The sequence below is a fragment of the Xenopus laevis genome, chromosome 3L (genome assembly GCF_017654675.1).
Source record: "Xenopus laevis strain J_2021 chromosome 3L, Xenopus_laevis_v10.1, whole genome shotgun sequence".
NCBI classification, from domain to species: domain Eukaryota; kingdom Metazoa; phylum Chordata; class Amphibia; order Anura; family Pipidae; genus Xenopus; species Xenopus laevis.
In genome coordinates this window covers 100657871-100678821 of record NC_054375.1, presented here as the reverse complement: position 1 = coordinate 100678821, position 20951 = coordinate 100657871, and the positions used below count along the sequence as shown (strand labels likewise).

The window sequence follows — 20951 nt, the reverse complement described above, 5'->3', positions numbered from 1 at the left end:
CAAGATTTGAAGATCCAAATTACGGAAATATCTGTTATCTGGAAAAAAAAACCCAGGTCCCGAGAAATTCTGGATAATAGGTCCCATACCTGTGTTTTTATTACTACCAATTTGGAGCACAACATCTGGGAAGCCTAATCTAGCAAAATGGTGGACCCTTAAGGGGCATGTATGCATAAGATGCATAAGGGTGCTAACTTAATGCTAAAGCTAATTTATTTAGGTTGATTTTGAATTCATGTGAGTTTTTAAAAACTCCCCAAAACTCCCATAAATTCAAAATTCGATCAATCAAAATGCATTAAAAAAATCAAATTTTTAAAACTCGAGTGAATTAAATCGACCCCAAACTCAAATCAAATTCAAATGTCAGGAAGGCTGCAAACAACTCAAAATTGATCCCTGGACCTCTCCCATTAACTTAGGGGCAGATTTATCAAATTGAAAAATCGAATTTTTAAATTTGAATTTCGAGCTAATTTTAGTGTATTTCGACTAGGGAATAGTCCCAATTTGATTCAAATTTGAAAGAAATTCTGTACTGTCTTTTAAAAATTCAACTTTGACTATTCACCATCTAAAACCTGCTGAATTGCTGTCTTTGCCTATGGGGGACCTCCTATTACCTATTTGGAGTCATTTGGTGGACTTTGAATTTGATCGAATGCAATTCGAATTCTATGTGAACGATCGACTACAACCTATTCACTCAAAGTTAAAAAATTCGATTTTTTTTTAAATATATTTCGGTTGGTCATTTTTATTTGAATTTTCAAAAATTGATTGAGAGTTGATGGGAGTTTAAAAAAACTCCAAACACCTCGAAATTAAACTGCAATTCGCCTAGGTGGCGAATAGTCGAATTCCAGTCCTTAAAGGGCCAGAGTATGATAAATCTCGCAAATCGGATTAGAATTTTTTTTAAAACTCGAATCAAATTTGAATAACTCCCTAGTTGAATTTGACAGTTTTGACCATGAAAAAATTTGAATTAGACCCCTGAATGATCGGTAAGGGTAAGGTGTCATGTAGGTGCCAAAAACAGCAAAAAATGTTAGACTACTATATTGAAATGGATATAAACATTATAATGTTCTTTACAACTATATCTCATCATCTCAGTTGATTTATAAACTAAGGATTCTACTTTGTGCTTTGTCTTCCTATCGTGTATATCCAGCCATAAGATTGTTACTACACAACGTTTTAAAAAGAAATCTGTATACTCTTTTTATCTCATTTGTGAGCTGACGAACACGATTTATACTGACATTTCCTTATACCGTTACATTCAGACAATATGTTATTTTATGATAACTGTGATTGGTTTTAACTGTTCCCACTAATCTGATTGCTAGCAGGAAATTACATTTTGGCTATTTTGGTTAATGTGTATAAATATTCGTAAATCGTGAGGAGAACTCTATACTTGCACTGAGATATAGGAAGACTTTCATCTGCAACCATATTACATCTCCTCATAATACAAAGGTAGAACTTCATGTTGCTGAAACAGTTTTTTTTTTTATAAAGTTTTTATTTTATTTTTATCATGTAACTGCATATGTCCTAGTTCTTTTTATATTGGCAAAATCACTGTCTACAGCTTAAAAAATCTTTGAAATTCTTACTATGCAATAACTTTCTGTTCTCTTTAGTTTGCTGGGGGGGTAGTTACTGTTATTGATATTTTGAAGTAGACAGTTTTACAAACAATATTATAAATATTATGCCAAAAAAAGTGTAATTTTTCTATTTTAGGATGAATCTGGATAAGTATGTGTTTGCTGTCTCAGCTATCATTATGTGTGCTTCAGCGTCACATTTTCTTGACCAAGAATGGAATGCCTGGAAATCTAAATATGGTAAATTAGGAATTTTCTTTTTCACTTACCAAGCTGACTGGTAATTTACTGTGGCAGTAGAAGTGTTAAAGGCAGAAGTATGCAGAAATTCACAGAAACTATTAACCCTCTGCTGTAATTTCTATCACTGGGGTAAACTAAATGGTATTGCTTAAGAAAATCGGTACTTCATTGTAATTTTGGTTAACTTTCATATTATATGTGGATAAAAATACATTAAAAATCAAATGTAAAGTTTTTGTAAGAAGTCATTTGAAGACTAAAAAGCAACCTTAAGAAACCAAATTATTGTAAATGTTAAACAGGCGTGCTTGACTATTGTACCACTCTCAAACTCTGGAGAACCATGTTGCTAGCGTGGAAAGTTTTTAAAATCTGGTCTATAAAATGTCACTTTATTACTTATCAAGTCTGTGATCTATGTTGTGTGTACCTTTAATTCTTCCCTGTATTTGTCTCCTTTATATGAACTCATCCTAAAACAATACACATTATTCATGCATTTTGTTTGTTCACTGTATCATGAAACTTTCCTGCTTTGTAAGACAATAAATGCAGACAAGAAGTAGAATAGTGACAGAATCTACTACATTGTATAATAGGGAAAAAATATGTCACTCTGGATAAAGAGCTGCACCGAAGGCAAGCCTGGGAGACCACATGGGAGAAGGTGCAGAAGCATAATCAGCTCGCTGAACAAGGGCTCAAAAGTTACAGAATGGCCATGAATCAGTTTGCAGACATGGTAAATAAAATCTTTGGCATATTATAAAGTTGAACAAGAAATGTTTTTATAATTGTGCCTACACTCTAAAATACAAGTACTGTATTACATATAGCAGGGGTCCCCAACCTTTTTTTACCCGCGAGTCACATTCAAATGTAGAAATAAGTTGGAGAGCAACACAAACATCCTTGGAATGACAAATATGGGCTATGGTTGGCTATTGGTAGCCCCTATGAGGGCTTGCAGCCTACAGGAGGCTCTGTTTGGCCGAACACCTGGTTTTTATACTACAGGTATGGGAACTGTTATCCAGAATACTCGGGACCTGGGGTTTTCTGGATAACGGATATTTCCATAATTTTGGTCTTCATGCCTTAAGTCTACTAGAAATTCATTTAAACATTAAATAAACCCACTAGCCTGGTTTTGCTTCCAATAAGGGTTAATTATATCTTAGTTGGGATCAAGTACAAGCTACTGTTTTATTATTACAGAGTAAAAGGAAATTATTTTTTAAAAATTTGGATTATTTGGATAAAATGGAGTCGATGGGAGACAGCCATTCCGTAATTCTGAGCTTTCTGGATATCGGGTTTCTGGATAATGGATCCTATACCTGTACAACCAAAACTTGCCCCCAAACCAGGAATTCAAAAAATAAGCCCCTGCTTTGAGGCCACTGGGAGCAACATCCAAGAGTTCGAAGAGCAACATGTTGTTCACGAGCCACTGGTTGGGGATCAGTCATCACTGACCTATAGGATAAGTGAATAACTGCGAAAACAGAGTTTCATGTTTGTATTTTTTCTATGGACAGCATAGTTTGATCCTTAATAAACCTGTTCGTTAATTCTGTTTTGATTCTGATCCTGATGGCCGGTGACACATTTCTGCACAAAAGCACCACAGAGCTCAAAGAGCCAAAATAATCCATTGCCACAAAACACTGTAAACTTTATAGATTTGGCAAAAACAGGTGGTGATGGGATTATTACTAGGAATGCAAAATCTAGCATATCTACGAAATGCATACCACCTTTATTATTGTTGCTAGAGCACCATGGTAGTAAAATGTCCTCTGTGCCATAGGCATGAAATGATCATTTATGCTGGCAACCGGGGAATTATGTATGACCAATTGTGTTGTTGTCTTAGACTGAAGATGAACGAAATTCCAAAAGCTGTCTTCTTCCTAAAGAAAAATTCCCCAAAACAGTAAAAGCTGAAAGCTACAGTTATAAACAAAGTATGGCCATTCCAAAAGAAGTGGACTGGAGGAAATCAAATTGTGTGACTCCTGCAAAAAATCAAGGAGGTTTCTGTGGATCCTGCTGGGCATTTGCCACGGTAAATATCTTGCATTGTACAGTGGAATTGTCTTAAAACCTTTAACAAATGTGGTTGTTTTTACTTTTAAGGTGGGTGTCATGGAATCCCGCTACTGTATTAGGACCAAGGAACTGCTTAACCTGAGCGAGCAGCAGCTTGTAGACTGTGATGAGAAAAATGAAGGCTGCTGTGGGGGATTTCCTATACATGCCCTGGACTATGTGGCACACCATGGTGTCATGAGGAACAAGGATTATGAATACGCAGCAAAGGTGAGTCTTCTACCTTCTACTTGGTGAAGTTTTCTCTGGATGACTAGATTGTAAAAAAGCAGGACAATATTTAATATCCATGTAGTTTTATTTAGAGTAGTGCCTTTATAAAATGCAATCTGTCTGCCTACAGCATAAAACTTCTATTTCTCAGCCAGCCTAAAAATGAATTACACCGGGGTGCCAGAAATATTGCAAAATAATAAACACTAGTGTTCTTAAGGCACATAAGCTTATGACAAGAAACATGTCTCCTGAAGGATAGTAATGTGTATGATATTGTTGCAATATAATTCTTGGACAAGCAATCAAGATATAGAGAGGCTGGATACCCACTAATAATCAGATTATACAGTATATTTTGTACACATGTTATGTGTAACACAAATTAACATTAGGGTTGCCACCTTTTTTGGAAAAAAATACTGGCCTTCTAGTTTGCTACATTCAAGCACATCTTAAAAAATGTGGTAGACCCAACTAAAGTTTGCAGTGTATTAACTGTCTAGTGAAGAATGGTACATGGTACAAACTGCTATTTTTTATTCATGTAATTTTTTTGCAAAAATGTTTCAAATGGTATCTATTACATTCCCCCACATAGAAGCTACATGTAGTTAATTCAATTCCAGTGCACAGATAATCCCCCTGCAAAATGGACTCCTGCTTATCTGTGCATTGGTTATATAATTATCTACCTCGTGAGGACCAACTATGGAGTAGCTTCAATCTTCCTGGCTGTTAAGGCAAATTGTGAAGTAACATTTTTCCAAAACAAACTGTTTTACAACTCTGTTCTTTACAGCGAGACACCTGTGAATATAAATCAGATAAAGCCATTCACATGAATGTAAGCAAATTCTATATTTTACCGGGTGAAGAAAACATGGCAACTTCTGTTGCCATGGAAGGACCAATCACTGTCGGCATTGAGTAAGCTCAGATTTTCAGCTGTACAGCGAAGGTACCTATTTATCAGTACAATCCCAGTTTCTTGGAAATTACACTGTCTGCCCAAAAGTATTCTGCTTAACATGTCATTCCCAAACCAAGCATATTAATTGTTTGGCGGCAATTCCCCAGTGGAACAAATGCCCGACATGCCTTGGACCTAAACCACTGAATACTAAAACCACAGTGTGTTATCTGGAAATCTGGCACTAGAGCCTTGCTGAAAATGTAATTACACTCCCTATGGCTACATAGTTTCATATTGATATAACCTATATTAACTAATCCAATGATGAAGTGGCTTTGAGAGATGCAGTAATCTTTGACTGCAATGTGTTTATTGGGTTAATGGATAAGACAACAAGTTCCAGACTAGTCAAGTGTACTGTGCCAACCAATACAGGATATGCTGTAGGCAAAATCCAGAAGCTTATTGAATTGTGCGCTACAGCCAACTACTACTTCATTTTTGTATTACACCATCTGGAACAAACAATTCGTACTGATGTGGCCTAATTTCATACTATATTTATATTTATACAATTTTATTGGTGTTACTGTCCCTTCAAAACCTGGTCTAACTGTATATTTTAAGATGTCATTTGTTTAAAAAATACACTTTTTCCTTGTATACATCAGGAATATTTGAAGGAGATTGTCCTGAAAGTCCTAACCATGCAGTGATTATTGTGGGTTATGGGACAGAGAATGCTGGGGATGAGGATAAAGAGGGTACAGACTACTGGATAATAAAGAACAGGTACATTAACTATGGATTTTCACATAAATAAAAAAAAACTTACAACAGTCCAATCACTGTACTTCTATAATTTTCACCCTTACAAATTCATGCGGCTGAGCTGCACTGCTGCTTATCTTTGCAATATTCAGTGCACTGGTGCATGATAACTTCTTAATATAAATAAATCTTATTAAAGCAATACAGCACAACACACTAATAATATTTATTTCTAATTATGTATTGACTGTGTGAAGCTGAAGCACCGCATCTACAGCAAGCAAAATGGAATGCACTTCCATAAGTAAAAATATAAGCCTGGGTGCTTGTCCATTAAATATAAATAAAGACTGCAACAGTTGACAGTTCTCCAAGGACGATTCCAACACAATACTTTTAGTCAAATAAGTATCATCCTTGGAGTGCTGTCAACTGTTGCAGTCTTTATATATATATATATATATATATATCTCCACAGGCCGCACTCTCTCCAAAGGACTCCTCGTTGTTGCCGGTGCTGCACTAAGTTGTATGTTAACATATAGAAACGGAAGTTGTGTGCACACCATTAAATATTGCTTTTTATTTCAGCATTAACAAATCCATTAATGTTTCAGTTCAGGTCTAGAATCATTGTCAAAATGTCCACAAACATATAAAAATACAAAAAATGTAAAAGGTAGTTAACCCCGCCCTTACCTCTTTCGCTGACCTCACTTCCCCCGTGTCCCAAGCAGAATGGGTTCCCATAGCAACCCGTATACTCTGGCTAAAAGGGGAAGGGAACAGCCACAGTGTAACAGTTATACACAACCTTAATGTTGCAAATAATATGTTACAATTTGGTAATTGTTATGTTTCAATTTAATAAAAAGCTAGAGTACTTAACTATGGGTGACTAACAGAGCCAATCGATTATGCACATAAAGTTATCGGATGTTCAAAAAGCAATTGAGGGAACAATATTCATTCAGACCTTTAGGTGAAATAGTAAAAAGTTGTTTTTTTTTATCCAAAAAGATTCTCTTTCTAGAAGCAATCTAGATCTATCGCCTCCCCGCCTGGGCACAGGAACATGGTCTACGTCTATATATTTAAATGTGGGTAATCTGTGTCCCATTTCTAAAAAATGCTTAGCAACAGGTTTTGTGGTCTTTTGCTCTCGATATGCTGTGTTAATAGCTGATCTGTGGGCATCCATCCGCTGGCGCAATGTCAGATTTGTTTTGCCTACATAAGAAAGCTCACATGGACACATAATCAGGCACATCATTAAAACAGGCCCTTCCTTGGTCCTAGTTTGCTGATACATAATTTTCGCCTTATCCAAAGCTGCATTCGCCTTTACTTGTTTTCATTATGTGCCCTGGAAATATATCTCCCCCCAATGTCCCTTTTTATTTGTAGCAGTCTCCCAGCACTGTAGCCATGCCATTAAGTGGAGGTAATGTTGGTGCTGAGCAGTCCTGTCTATAAGTGCACGTATCTGGTTTCAGATCTAGTGGCCAGAGCTGGGAGGAGGGATGAAAGGGTGACAATATCAGGTCCCATAAGGACAGGGGCCCAGCATGATTTTTCACAGCAACCTGGTGGACCAGTCTGTCCCTGGACAGGTATATAGAAATATGGAGGTAGCTTTTACTGCATGTTAAAATGGAGGATCCAAAGTGTTTTTCAACACTTTAATATGTTTTTGGCATCAAAAAAGGAATGGCATATTTTATGAAAGTATTTATTTTTTTAATGAATCAATTCAGAATAGATTTGGCTGCTTTAATGAGTCCAACTCCATTATGTGCTACAAAGACTCAAATCAATAACACCCCACCAAAATTAAGCCCTGAAATGTGCAGCTGATTTACAAGCATAGGTGCTGAATTAAAGTATAGTTGTCAACAGCAACCAATAAGCAATACATTTTAAGCAGGTTAATAGAATTTAGAAAATCAAAGCAAACCTCTGGTTCTGGTTCAGGTTTTTTACACTTTTAACACAGGTTTGTTATACAGAACTGAACTAATGAACATTATGCCAAATGAAGCCCTCACCCTTAAAATACTTTTATTTTTCCTACAGCTATGGCAAGGAATGGGGAGAAAATGGCTATATAAAAATGAAGCGCAACATCAACCAGTGCAGTATTACTGACATGGCAGCAACGATAGACTTTACCATGTAACTGAATGCAATGGCACACTGGTGTATATGTGCATCAGATGATTTTTCAGCAGTATAATCTCACTAAACCTATATGTACCACTATGTAACTACTACATATTATGATATTATGTATCACTATGCAATATATAGCTTTTGTGTACATTTTTTTGTAGCAGCTGATATCACAGTGTCCTTTTTTTCCAATACCCAACGTATATAGTGAATAAAGTACCCCCTCTCGTAAAATATAAGGATATTATAAGTTACCGAGGAGTTTCATGAACATATAAAAACACGAGGCCGAAGGCCGAGTGTTTTTATACAGGTCATGGAACTCCGAGGTAACTTATAATATCCTCATATTTTACAACTGGGGGTACTTTATTAATTATAATACACAAATTTTAGTGAGTCATGTGACAGAAATTACATCACTACTCACCGTTTATAATTGATGACATCACTACTCACCGTTTATAAGGATATAATTTACAAGATATTCATGGCTTTTGTGTATTATATAATTATTTTACAGAAAAGTTGCAGGAACAGGCCAATATTTGTATAGGAAGACAAGCAAGTAACTGGAATCAGTACTGTTGAAACTTGAAAGTTTTAAGATTTGTGTTATCATCAGTAGCAGATGGTCTCCTATATAAGTCCTCTATAAAGTCATTTAATAAATATTATTTCTATTCAAGCATGTTGCTATTATTTTCAGACACACTGGAATAGAACATTGTTCAAGCACTCAAATCATTCGCTGTCATAGTGGAACGTACAATTTCATGTTTCTACATCAGTAAACCCTAGTTATACCATAAATGAAAAGGATGGGTAGCTTGTTAATTTAGAACCTATGAGTTGCTATGTAACTTTTATGGGGTTATTTACTAAAATCTGAATTTTTTTTATTAAACAAAGCTCGACCAAATTCCCATCCACAAGTTTACCTTATTTATTAATCAAATAACTCGAAAAAATCGGTAAAAAAATTTATAAAATCGAGCTAAAAATCGAATCATGCAAATTTTTTAGACTTTTTGGGAGGCTAAACCCAGAGCAGGTTTAAGATGCCGGGTTTTCGAATTTGGGCTTTTTGCAGCATTAGGATTTAAGAAACCTTGAAAAAACTCAAGGTTTTTTTTTTCACAAAAAAGTTTTTGCCCCAGAGTTTTTACCCAGAAAACATCAAGGTTTGATAAATGACCCCCTTAATGTCATCTCCATAGGGATTAATCATAGGGATTAGTGTAGAATTCAGATACAAACAATATGTGATCCTGTGATTAGTGATGAGCGAATCTGTCCTGTTTTCTCATCACTATTCAGGGATGTCTTTGGCACCCTGAGCTTACACACAGAGCAACGTGCAGCTATTTGTACTCTGTTATTAAAATGTCGCCCTTCAGGACACAACCAGGGAATTTCAATGGGGCACTAGTTGTGCCTATTGTTTGGACTTTCTACCTTGTTTTTTTGATAAATGAGACCCTTTGTCCACTGCTCTTAGTAAATGGTGTGAATGATCATGCACAAACTACTGACTCTCATAGCAGTTAAGCACAAAATCTGCATGGAAAATAATTAATTTTTATTCCCTATTTGCTTCAATTTTTTTTTTTAATTAAAAAAGGCCCAGTATGGAGACAAATAAATTTGCACCATTGGCAGTTTGTACCATCCTCATAAAATCAAGGATGTTATACAAACTAATGGGTAGCAACGTATGAGTCTGCTGTTTCAAACCAGATCTTCTCGACAGCTTCTTTTCCCATATCATGAAGAGTTTGCAAATGCTTCCAACCAGTTTTAGCAGTTATCATAAGATATTCCTCATTCTCTGGACACAACTGGACGCTATATCTGGCCATTACCAGTGACTGAGAAAATCTACAGTTCACTAAGAAGAACAGAGCATCTTTTTCTTCATCAGTCAGTGGAATAACACTTTGAAATCCAGCAAGTACATAGCCTCCGGCATGAAGTGGGTCATTGCTCTCAATCATCATATACATAATAGTGATTGCTAACTCAAAAATATAATAACCAAAGCTCATGTCACTAAAATCTAGTATTCCAGACACTTTGTACTGCTCCTGAATACTTCCAGGGGAGCTGGTCTTTTCCACTAGTATGTTGTGATCATTCAGATCTCCATGATTAATGCCTAGGAAATATAAAAATAAAATACATATTTGTAAACATCAGACAATAATTAAATAAGTGTACCAGTGCTCAGAGACAGCTTGAGGGTAGACAAAAAGGACAGATTGACTAATATAGTGTAGTAATTAACCTGTGTGTGACCAACTTAAGGTGGTCACACACTCTACGGCGCAAATTCACTAACCTGCGGAGTTGCACTAGCACAGGCTTCGCCGCACTTCACCAGGCGAAGTTTCGCCAGGGCGCTGCTAATTCACTAAAATCCGAAGTTGCGCTCAGGGAGGTGAAAGGTAGCGAAGTTGCGCTAGCGTTAATTCGTCAAGGAAAGCGCAGTTACACTAGCGATGCCTAATTTGCATACGGCACCAAGTTAAAGTTGAATGGATGTATATGTAGCAGCAAATACATTACACTACACAAGCCTGGAAAAGCTTCATAAAATAAAATAGAGGTGTTATATTGCCCTACACATGTGCCCACTGTATAGTTTAGGTGCCATATGTTAGGAAATGTAGGGGGGAAGGAGGGTACCCCAAAAAAATGTACGATCTTTTTCAGCCTATCACCCTTAAAAAAGGAAAAGACGCCAGCGTTTTTTGGGACTTAGAAAAAATTTCAACTTTTTTTGAAGCAATCCCTATCTACTCTATTGCACTTCGCCTGGTCTGAGGTGGCGAAGGCAAGTCTGGCGCAAGAGGTAACGTTCAGTAAAATCCGCAAAAGGGTGCGAAGTAGCGCTAGAGTAGGTACACTTCGCTAGCGAATTTACGCCAGCACCCGTTAGTAAAACGGCAAAGTAACAAAATGACGTCACACTGGAGAATTTGCGCTAGCGTTAGGCGCTTCACACTTTAGTGAATTTGCCCCTATAAGTGAAGTGCACCTTTTCCTTCACCCTTTGGGTTATTACTATCACCTTTTATCCAAACAGTGTTTTGGGAATTTTTAGGTGGGTACTTACAAACGTTTAGTGTTTTTAGGGATCTTCAAATAAAGTATTGGCTTTCACAGACAGTCTGTTCTTTCCTCTCCAGTGCTCCATAGACAGCTCATAGAATAGTGTAAAATCCTCTTTAAGGGAGAATTCTACTCCTCCCCCCAGGCTAACTTCCCCCCCAGGGAAATGCCCCATACTTTATACTTACCTCTCAGCGCAGATTCTTCCAGCGGAGTTTCACGCATCCATCTTCCGGCTCCTCGGTAAACTGACTGGGAGATCGGCAATTTCCATGTAATCCTGTGCATGTGCAGTTGTTGCAAACCGGCAAACTGCTCCAACTGCGCATGCGCGGAAATACCGATCTCCCAGTCATCTTACAGAGGATGCAGAAGATGGATGCGTGAAACTCCGCTGGCAGAATCTGCTCCGAGGGGTAAGTATAAAATATGGGGAATTTCCCGGGGGGGGGCAGTTAGCATTGGGGGGAGGAGGGAGGGAGGTCTACCTGGGGTGGGGGGAAATGCCTTTAATAAGAAAATGCATATATAAAAAAGTTGCACTTACATTTCCACAATGTATTAGCGTGTAAAACAAAGTCCCTGTAGTGCCATTATCCGGACCTTTGTAATTTGTAAATGTGTTTGAAATAATAGAAACAGCTTTATTTAATGAATTTACCTAAGGGGCACAACAAGTGCCGATTCTGCGCCTGGAGCTTCCTAAAGCACAGGGGGGGCATCACTAGTGCAGAGAGCACATTGCGCTCTCCTGCACTAGAAAAGCAAAATTTGGAAATTTGTCTCTTTTCAAAACACCAGGAGCTGTTTTTCAACTTGCCTAATTGGTGCAGCGCCCCTGGGCACAACACTAAGTGCAAAAAAACAGTGTATGGAATAAAAGATATACAGAAAGTGCATGGGCCTAGTTATTCCTGACTCTATCCAGCCTGCTCACATGAATAGAATGCAAGTGTAGGCATGGCTGCTGGGGAACACTGGAACTAATGCTAGCCTGAACAAGGAGATGATTCCAATGTTCCATTAATGAGTTTTGTCAATAACTGTAACTGACTTGCACTATGTGAACTGGAATCCAGGGCTGTTATTAACACTGTGTGCCAGAAGTGATGCTATTCCCACACAAAAACAGTATACTGCCACTTGCGTGTAACTCACCAATACAGATGAGAAACATCCATATGATGCATAAAGCACAAGTTGCAGCACCTGCAATCCAGCATCAGTTAACAATGATGATGTAATTCTTCATGAAAAAGCAGTATTTTGGGTAAAAAACATGATGATTTCATACCAAAATTTACATCATGCACTTTGCACTAACTTCATAAACAAGGCCTATTATTTTCAGTTGGTTTTTTAAACTTAAGACCATGTGAGGATTGTCATTGTGTTAAATGCTATATCATGCTGCATGACAGGACAAACAATTACACATCTATTTTCCTCTGTCCCCTACTTACATTTGCGGAAACAATTCAGATTTGGCAGTACAAATGTCTCATACTGTGTGATAACGTCTTCAATTATTTTCTGCAGTTCCGTCTCTTTAACTGCATGAGCATATTTTCGAAGCAAGGACGTGTTGGATAAATTCCAAATAAACTGGCCCCGCTCAAAGCATGTTTTATTTGGATGCAGAAAATTCTGAAATATAAAAAGTAAGCCTTAAAATCTTGATTATTTGTCCGTGTGTTCATTTATGCTTAAAGGAAAACTAAACCCCCAAAATGAACACTTAAGCTACAGATAGTTTGCATCATTTAAAGTGTCATATTAAAGAATCTTACCAAACTGGTCTATATATTGCCCTTTTACATCTCTTGCCTTGAGCTACCATTTCATGATGGTCTGTGTGCTGTCTCAGTGATCACCTGACCAGAAATACTACAACACCAACTGTAACAGGAAGAAGTGTTGAAGCAAAAGACAGAACTCTGTCTGTTAATTGGCTCATGTGACCTAACAAGTATGGTTTGTTTGGTATGTTTGTGTGCACAGTGAATCGTATGATCCCAGGGGGCGGCCCTTATTTTTCAAAATGGTATTTTTTATATATGAAAATGGTTTATTTACATGAAGCAGGGTTTTACATATGAGCTGTTTTATGCAATATCTTTTTTATAGAGACCTACATTGTTTGGGGGGGGTATAGTTTTCCTTTAAAATTATGTAATTGTAGTACATAGTTTGGAAAATCCTTACCTCAGCCAGCATTTTATCAATATTTGCTGCCATTTTACCAATATCAAATAAAATTTCAGGCGTTGCTACAACTCTTGCAAGTGGTGTGCCTGGAAGGTATGTCAGAAGTCTCACAGCTTGTTTTTGTATTGTTGATCCATAGTCTGGAATTCAAAAACACAATGTTTATTAATGAACAGCTGGCTTTTTTTTTTTCTTTTTCATTTTTTGGTGACCAAGTTTGTGGGACTGGAAAGAACTCAAGGCTGCTGGTTACTGTCGGACCGTGACACCAAAAAACCTTAGACCTAGGGACCACCAAAACTTTTTACACCAGAGGTCCACCATCAGTACTATTTTCCTCCTCTCCTCACTCAACCTCTATTCTCCTAGTCTCTTTTCTTTACATACTATAATCTATTATTCCATCTATTTAGACACTTTCTTCTCATAGAAATAGGGAATGGCCATGAAATAGGCCAAATATTTAGCAGCATGAGGGGCCACTGAGGGGCACACCGGGAGTTTTCCTGGTATCCGACACTGCTGCTGGTGGTAAAGAGATTGCAAAAACAACTACGGAGAGTGTCTTAACGCATGAAATAAAACTAACATCCAGTAGCAAAAATAAACAAAACTTAACTAATATAATATGGATAACAATATATTATAGTTGACCTTCAATAGAAAGACAATAGCAGAGTTTACAAATGATATAGTACCCTGTTAGAAACATGTTATTATTAGCACAAGCAATCCTCCCGTTGAACAGGAGAGGTAGCATTTAGCATTTTCTCTATTCTAAAAGTCTTGTATGTTTCCTCTAATATTAATACATACACACTTTTTTCTAATTACAATGATCCTACAGATGGGTCAGAACAAGACTAGTATGGAGCAAGATCTCACAGTTCAATTTTAAATGGTGACAGGAGGTTTTCAGACAAAGAGATTTGGCTATATCTTGTGTCATATAGTATTGTTTACTAAATAAATATTTAAAGAAAACTGGAAATCTAAAACAAATACAGTTTCCAATTGATTAATCATTTATCAAGTTGATCCAGAGAATAAAACCTCCACTAACTATTCTGACATTTAGGGGGTTATTTATCAAAGGTCGAGTTGAGTTTTACCGGAAAAATTCGAGTTTTCAATAGGATTTTTTAATCAAAACTCAAATTCTCTAGTTAAAAAAAAAAACTTACATTTTTTCATTTTTCTTTTTTTAAAAGCTCGATTTTTTTTCAAGATTTATAATACCCTGAAGCTGGAAATAGCTAGAATCTGAAAATAATCCAGCTAAAACCTGTCAAATTCATGTAGAAGTCAATGGCAGAGGTTCCTTCAACCATTTGAAGATGTTTGTAGCCTTCATAATGTTTGGGTTTTATTGAGTGGGTTCTGATGAAAACTCGATTAATCGAGTTTTCAGGTTCTTCAACCCGAGTTCACTGATTCAAGGTTTTTCTTCAATTAGAATATAAAAAAAAACCTCACAAACATCTAAAACTCGTTCTTTGATAAATAATCCCCTTAGATTACAGTTATCCCCCTGTGCCTCTGAATTTAAATCATGTTAATTTACTATATGTTGCCTATGGGTTACAGGTAATTGTATGCCAATCTGCTGCTACTTGTGGATTACAGTCTACTTTGTTATTTTGTTTAATCTGTATTTACCCCTGAAATCTAAATGTGGCCTGCTGATCAGTTTGACAGCTTTGTTGCTGTATACACTAATAATTTTCTTTGTCTTGATTCTGGTTTTAATTGCTATCTGGTTCTCATTATTAGGGTCCCTGGCACCCAAAACACAGATTTTCTCTAAAGCTTCATCTTACAGTTATTGAAATGTTTTATTGATTATCTTTCTACAGATAATGGGCCCTCTCCCATGCATATCAATTCTGCTGCCTGGCTGCTAGGGAAAGTGAGACCCATGCCACCAAATAGCAGTTGAAGTCCCAAACTAGTAAGCCACAGAACAATAAGCTAAGTAACCAAAAACAACGAGGAATGACTACAAACTAATTTAAAAAACTCATGCCTAATGCCATAATCTGATACTAGCAATTTGTTGTAGGTAAACGACACTGCATGTTAATAACCCTATAAAGCTAGAATGTAAAAAAAAGGTGGAAAATCCTGTTGAAGCAATCAAGTTAAAAAATGTAAAGCACAAATGTATTCTGGCTGGCCGATCTGCAGGTTTGTGAGTGTGTTAATAACCCATAATACCTTCCTCTTACATCCTCTTTAACTCTAGCTATATTGTATTCAGTAGCAGAGGAACACACATCTAAAAGAATTGTGAAGAATCCATACCTATAGTTTCTAATGAGAGGCTCTGACCATTCTTTGTGAATACAGGTTTCTGAGCAGGAACACCATTACTGCACAAAAACACCATGACGCTTGTTTGAGCTTCCAGAAGTTCTCCGTATCTGCTGTCTTCACTATTTGTTATCTTCATCACATACTCACAGCAACCATTGGGATCTTCACTACATGACTTAATGTAGAAATTTTGATCATCATAGCTCGGTAGGGGTTTGATATTTAATACTTTTACTCCATATAAGGACTCAATCAACTGTACAGCTTGATCTTCACTAAGGGCTGGCTTGTTGTTATTAAGGGCATCACTGTGTTTATTTTCAGCCATAATTACCTCTATGTTTGGGAAAACAGACACAAGTATAACAAAATACGTGAACTGCAAGCCTAATATACTGTATCTGTAATTCTACTAAACAAGGCTGATGCATACACTTACTTAAGCTTTTTATTTTCAAAATAAAAAAATGTTTTTGTTGGCTGCCAGGGTCAGTTGAAAGCTGGAAAGAAGTAAAAGAAGAAGGCAAATCGTTGAAAAACTGCAAAATTAAAAAATGTAAAGTTGCTAGGGTGCAATGATGGAGGGGATGCTGGGAAGGTACTTCTTCTGCCTACCCACAATGGAGGGGGCCTAGAACCCTAGGTACATACCTCTGCTACTTCATGCACTTATACCCCCCAAGTTAAGCTGCAGCTTGGCATATTCTAAGCAATTAAGTTTGTCTTTACTATAATATCAATAAACAAACAATTATAATATACAATGGGAGGGTGTATACACCAAACAAACAGATTACATACAAATACAGACTGATATAAGAGATAGTGAGGGCCCCGCTCATCACTGCTTAATATCTAAAAGCATCATTTTTAGCATTCTGCATCCCTCCAGCTGCCAGTTTAAAAGCTGCTCCCAGGTCTGGTGCTAATATTATGAACACTACAAGCTCTAAGGGTAAGGGCACAAGCTAAGATTCGGGGAGATTTAGTTGCCCAGTGACAAATCCCCTCTTCTTCGGGTGACTAATCTCCCCAAAAAGCCTTCCCGCCGGATAGAATCTAAATCACCGGTGGGACACTCGGGGGCAAATTCATCAAGGGTCGAATTTCGAGGGGTTAAATCCCTCGACATTCGACTGGGGAATAGAATCGAATAGAATCGAATAGAATCGAATAGGCAATTCGGGCGAATAGTCGAATTGGCGAATATTCGCCAGGCGAATAGGCGCTCGATCAAAGATTCGATCGAGGAATTTTCATTCGATCAAATGCCTTTTTATTCGATCAAAAACTTGGAAAACAAGCCTATGTGACTTTCCCATAGGCTTTTAAAGCAATTCGGTAGGTTTTAGGTGGCGAAGTAGGCAGTCGAAGTATTTTTAAAAGAGACAGTACTTCGACTATCGAATGGGTGAATAGTCGCAGCGTTTTTGCGCTCGATCCAGTACTTCGACTGTCGAATGGCGAATAGTCGCAGCGTTTTTGCGCTCGATCTATTCGAATCATTCTACTCAGGCGAATTTACGCCAATTCGATAGTCAAGGAGCACAAAAATTTGAAGTTTTTTTACTTCGAATCCTTTACTCAAAGTTAGTGAATCGGCCCTCCAGAGCTCTTCGTATTACAAACTTGTCCACAGTTTCCTCGTGAGGCAGCTTCCGGTGACTTTGGAAAACAAATTGCTTTAAAAACTAAATCTCCCCGAATATTCTCATGTGTCTATGCCCTAATAGCTAGTGCATTTACAATTTAATCACACTGGTGTTGAGACTGACTTAGCAAACGATCTAAAAAGCATAAGAAATTCTGGTGAAAGAGCCCAGGATCAAGATAGGAACCTTACCTTGAATTATTCAAGTTGGCTCAGAGATTTCTTCAAACACTTTTCTAAGTACAAAGTACAGTGTTTGTCACAAAGATCACATTCCTGTTAAGGTAATGTCAGCAAAATGCAGAGCAATGAATAAAAACTGCATCAACCCGACCTAACATACAGAACATATCTGTAGTTTGTGCATTAAAAAGGTCTCCAACCCAAAAAACTTTTTTTGCACAATGAAAGAAAATGTAATTTTTGCCAACTGTCCAATGTTTGCTAGTTTAACATTTTCAATGGGTTTTAAGTTATTTGTAAATAAAATTGCAATTTAAAACAGTATTTGTGTATCCCTTACTGGTTGTCACTCTTGAAACAATGTAGCAGAAGTTATTTTAATCGACAACATCTGTTACATTTTTTTCAGGAGTTCAGAGACAAATACTGCATTCAGCAGCAATTACTTTCACAGATAACTTCAAAACCACTGAAACATATAATGAATGTGTACTGGACAGTCACTTAGAATTCTATTTTCTTTCATTATTTCCTTTCATTATACAAAAAAACTTTTTTTTGAGATCCCTTTTACAAAACCTAACTCAGTTACAGCCGGTTCCTCTCCGGGATGTACCCAGAAAACCGAATTTGCAGTTCCACAGCAGCTGTACAGTCAAATGTTGCTTTCTGACTGTTCTCAGAGGACATCAGCAACTCTCAAGCGACAGAAACAATAAACTGCATTTATTTGCCCTCATTTTGTCACACTGCTAAATGTGGTGACTGCTGAATCTTATTTATCACTATAGTATACACTGAGAGTCAGACTTTCAAATCAACTGCACAAAGAAATAATTAAATACAACACCTCCCGTAGTTCCTTTGGTTCCGTTGTATTTCTGCTGCTGAAGCACTTCAGGCTTCCTGCTGCAAAGAAATCTGGGAATGGAAGTGGGATGTCCTAACAGGGAGTATCCTATAACAAACTGGAATTCCATGCCAGGGACTGACCATGCTGGCTGCAGCCTGTTTTAAGTTTTTATTTTTACTAATACTGGATTTCTGATAAATACTGATTTTAGATGTTTTTGTCTTGAGCTCTAAATGTTCTATGCCGCTATCTGTTGTCACTGCAACACAAATATTTCCATCTAACCAATGAATACTACAAATTAAATAACCAGACTGAACAACAAAACTTGTGGAACATAAGAGGGACCAAAGGTCACAGATTTATTAAACATTTTGAATATTAAGTCCCCTCCACCAAATGCAGCCCAGTTGACATCACATGTAATTGTAAAAGGGCATCCAGAGCCCTTTGCACTGCTCTCCCTGGTTTCTCTCTTCTCTGCGCACCCCATGGTGGTCCATACCCCCCGGCTTCCTCACAAGCCTAACTGTACAATCACAGCCTGCTAGCCTGGGCATAGCCCTTACCCTCTGGCACTTTCTCTGTCCTGCCACATTCCACAAGGATGAGCCCAGAGCCCTTTACCCTGCTCTCCCTGATTGCTCTTTCCTTGGTGTGCTCCATGGTGGTCCATAGCACAGGTTTCTGTACAAGCCTGACAGTATGATCACAGCTTGCTAGCCTGCACATAGCCCCCATCCTCTGGTGCTTTCTCTGTCCTGCCACTTGAGCATTCACCAAGGAAGAGTCCTTGGCCCTGCTCTCCCTGGTTGGTCTTTTCTCAGCTCGGTCCATACCACAGGTTTGATCGTATGATCACAGCCTACTATCCTGGGCGTAGCTCCCACTCTCTGGTGTTTATATCTTGCCTCATTCTGCCGCTTCAAGTTCTGATGTACATTCAGCCACTCCTGCTCGTGACCGCTGTCCTCTTGAAGATCTGAACCTGTACAGCTTAAAGGAACAGTAACACCAAAAAAGTGTTTTAAAGTAATGAAAATATCATGTACTGTTGCCCTGCACTGGTAAAACTTATCTGTTTGCTTCTGAAACACTATTATAGTTCATATAAACAAGCAATGGCGGGAATTGAAAAAAAGGCTACTGTATATGGCACAGGATAAATAATGGATAACAAATAACATTATGTTCTACAGAGCTTATCTGATATCTGCTGTGTAACTTGAGCCTTTTCTCCTTTGAATGGCTGCCCCCATGGCTACACAGCAGCTTATTTATATAAACAATAGTAGTGTTTCTGAAGCAAAAACAGCAGTTTTACTAGTGCAGGGCAACACTGCATTATATTTTTATTACTTTAAAACAATTACATTTTTTGATGTTGCTGGTCCTTTAAGGGGTTGTGAGGTTTGGACAAAAACACAAAAAACGAAATGGTTATCTGGCCCCTCTCCTCCCTGCCTCACCATATAAGCTTTAATCTCCTCCCCTTTCATACCTTCCTTGAGCCAAGGGGAGGGGGTTAAAGAAACAACCAACTAGAGAGACCCCACCACTTCCTACTGGCAGTCAGCAACTCCTAGCCCCAAGAACAATAGGTCTCATGGGCTTCCATTTAAAGAATTGCAGCCTTCTTTATACTGCTGATGACTTACTTAGAGTAGCTTAGAATTTAAGGTTAGCTTCCATCTTTCACTAGTAAGTGCTTATGTACTATATCACATTATTAACACAAATGTTTTGTCATTTTCCTACCACCTGATTCCAAACCCCTTACAGCAGCTCCAAAAATAAATGACTCTTGTAAAGAGAATTACCTAAAGACTGACTTCTCAGGATCCTAATAATCATGCATAAACAAAACTGGGTATAGATAGGTTTTGCAAAAAAAAAATATATATTTTTAATACAGTTAGTTCAAAAATGTAATGTATAAAGGCTGGAGTGAGCAGACGTCTCATATAATAGCCAGAAGACTACTTCCTGCTCTACACCTCTCTAACCTGTTGCCATTCAGTAGGGCCGCCATCATGGGGGCACAAGGGAGACAGCTGTACTGGGTGCAGTGGTTTTTAAGCTTTAAGGGGGACCTGGCTGTATTGCACTTCCCAGATTTAGTCAGGCCCCCCTTGAGTAGCCAAAGCAGCACCAAACACAGCTGAAAGGAGCCAAACATCACCTCAAGGAGTCAAAAGCTGCCGCAAGGAGCTAATGCAGAGGAAAATGAAGGCCTTTAAAGGTAAGATCCACTAAACACCAATGGTCTTTTTTTTGTTTTTTTAAAACCCTGACCACCAATGTTTTTTTTAAACTTGAAGGAGGGTCCTGACCACCAATGGCTTTTTATAAATTGGGGGGGCCTGGCCACCAATGCTTTTTTTTCAACTTGTGGGTGGTGTTTTTACTGTTTTATAGCTGCTAGTGTGGCTTTTTTAACTTTGGTGTGGGATCTGGGGAGTGGGCGGGCTGAGAAAATTATGTCATATGGGGCCCCCTGATTTCTGATGGTGGCCCTGCCAGTCAGTAACCAATCAGCGACATGAAGGGGGCCATATTGTTTGCATTTGA

General features: G+C 37.8%; 2 protein-coding genes across 4 annotated transcripts; one reads left to right on the top strand and one right to left on the bottom strand.

Moving 5' to 3' along the window:
* The first annotated feature begins 1415 nt into the window (after positions 1-1415).
* LOC108711337 (ervatamin-C-like) lies at positions 1416-8273 on the top strand. Its single transcript, XM_018252975.2, is given in 9 exon segments — positions 1416-1491; positions 1762-1865; positions 2468-2610; positions 3748-3939; positions 4011-4193; positions 4999-5122; positions 5125-5157; positions 5784-5904; positions 7960-8273. Coding segments are annotated over 8 exon segments (1002 nt in total). The 5' UTR covers positions 1416-1491; position 1762; the 3' UTR covers positions 8063-8273.
* A 1343-nt stretch (positions 8274-9616) lies between these two features.
* hykk.L (hydroxylysine kinase L homeolog) lies at positions 9617-18522 on the bottom strand. 3 transcript variants are annotated; one of them, XM_041585010.1, is made up of 6 exons: positions 18378-18448; positions 17537-17620; positions 15682-16193; positions 13375-13517; positions 12633-12816; positions 9617-10213 (listed from the first exon to the last, which is right to left on the bottom strand). In XM_041585010.1, exons 3-6 carry the CDS (start codon positions 16019-16021, stop codon positions 9756-9758), a joined length of 1125 nt encoding a protein of 374 aa, XP_041440944.1. In that variant the 5' UTR covers positions 16022-16193; positions 17537-17620; positions 18378-18448; the 3' UTR covers positions 9617-9755.
* Positions 18523-20951: the final 2429 nt, after the last annotated feature.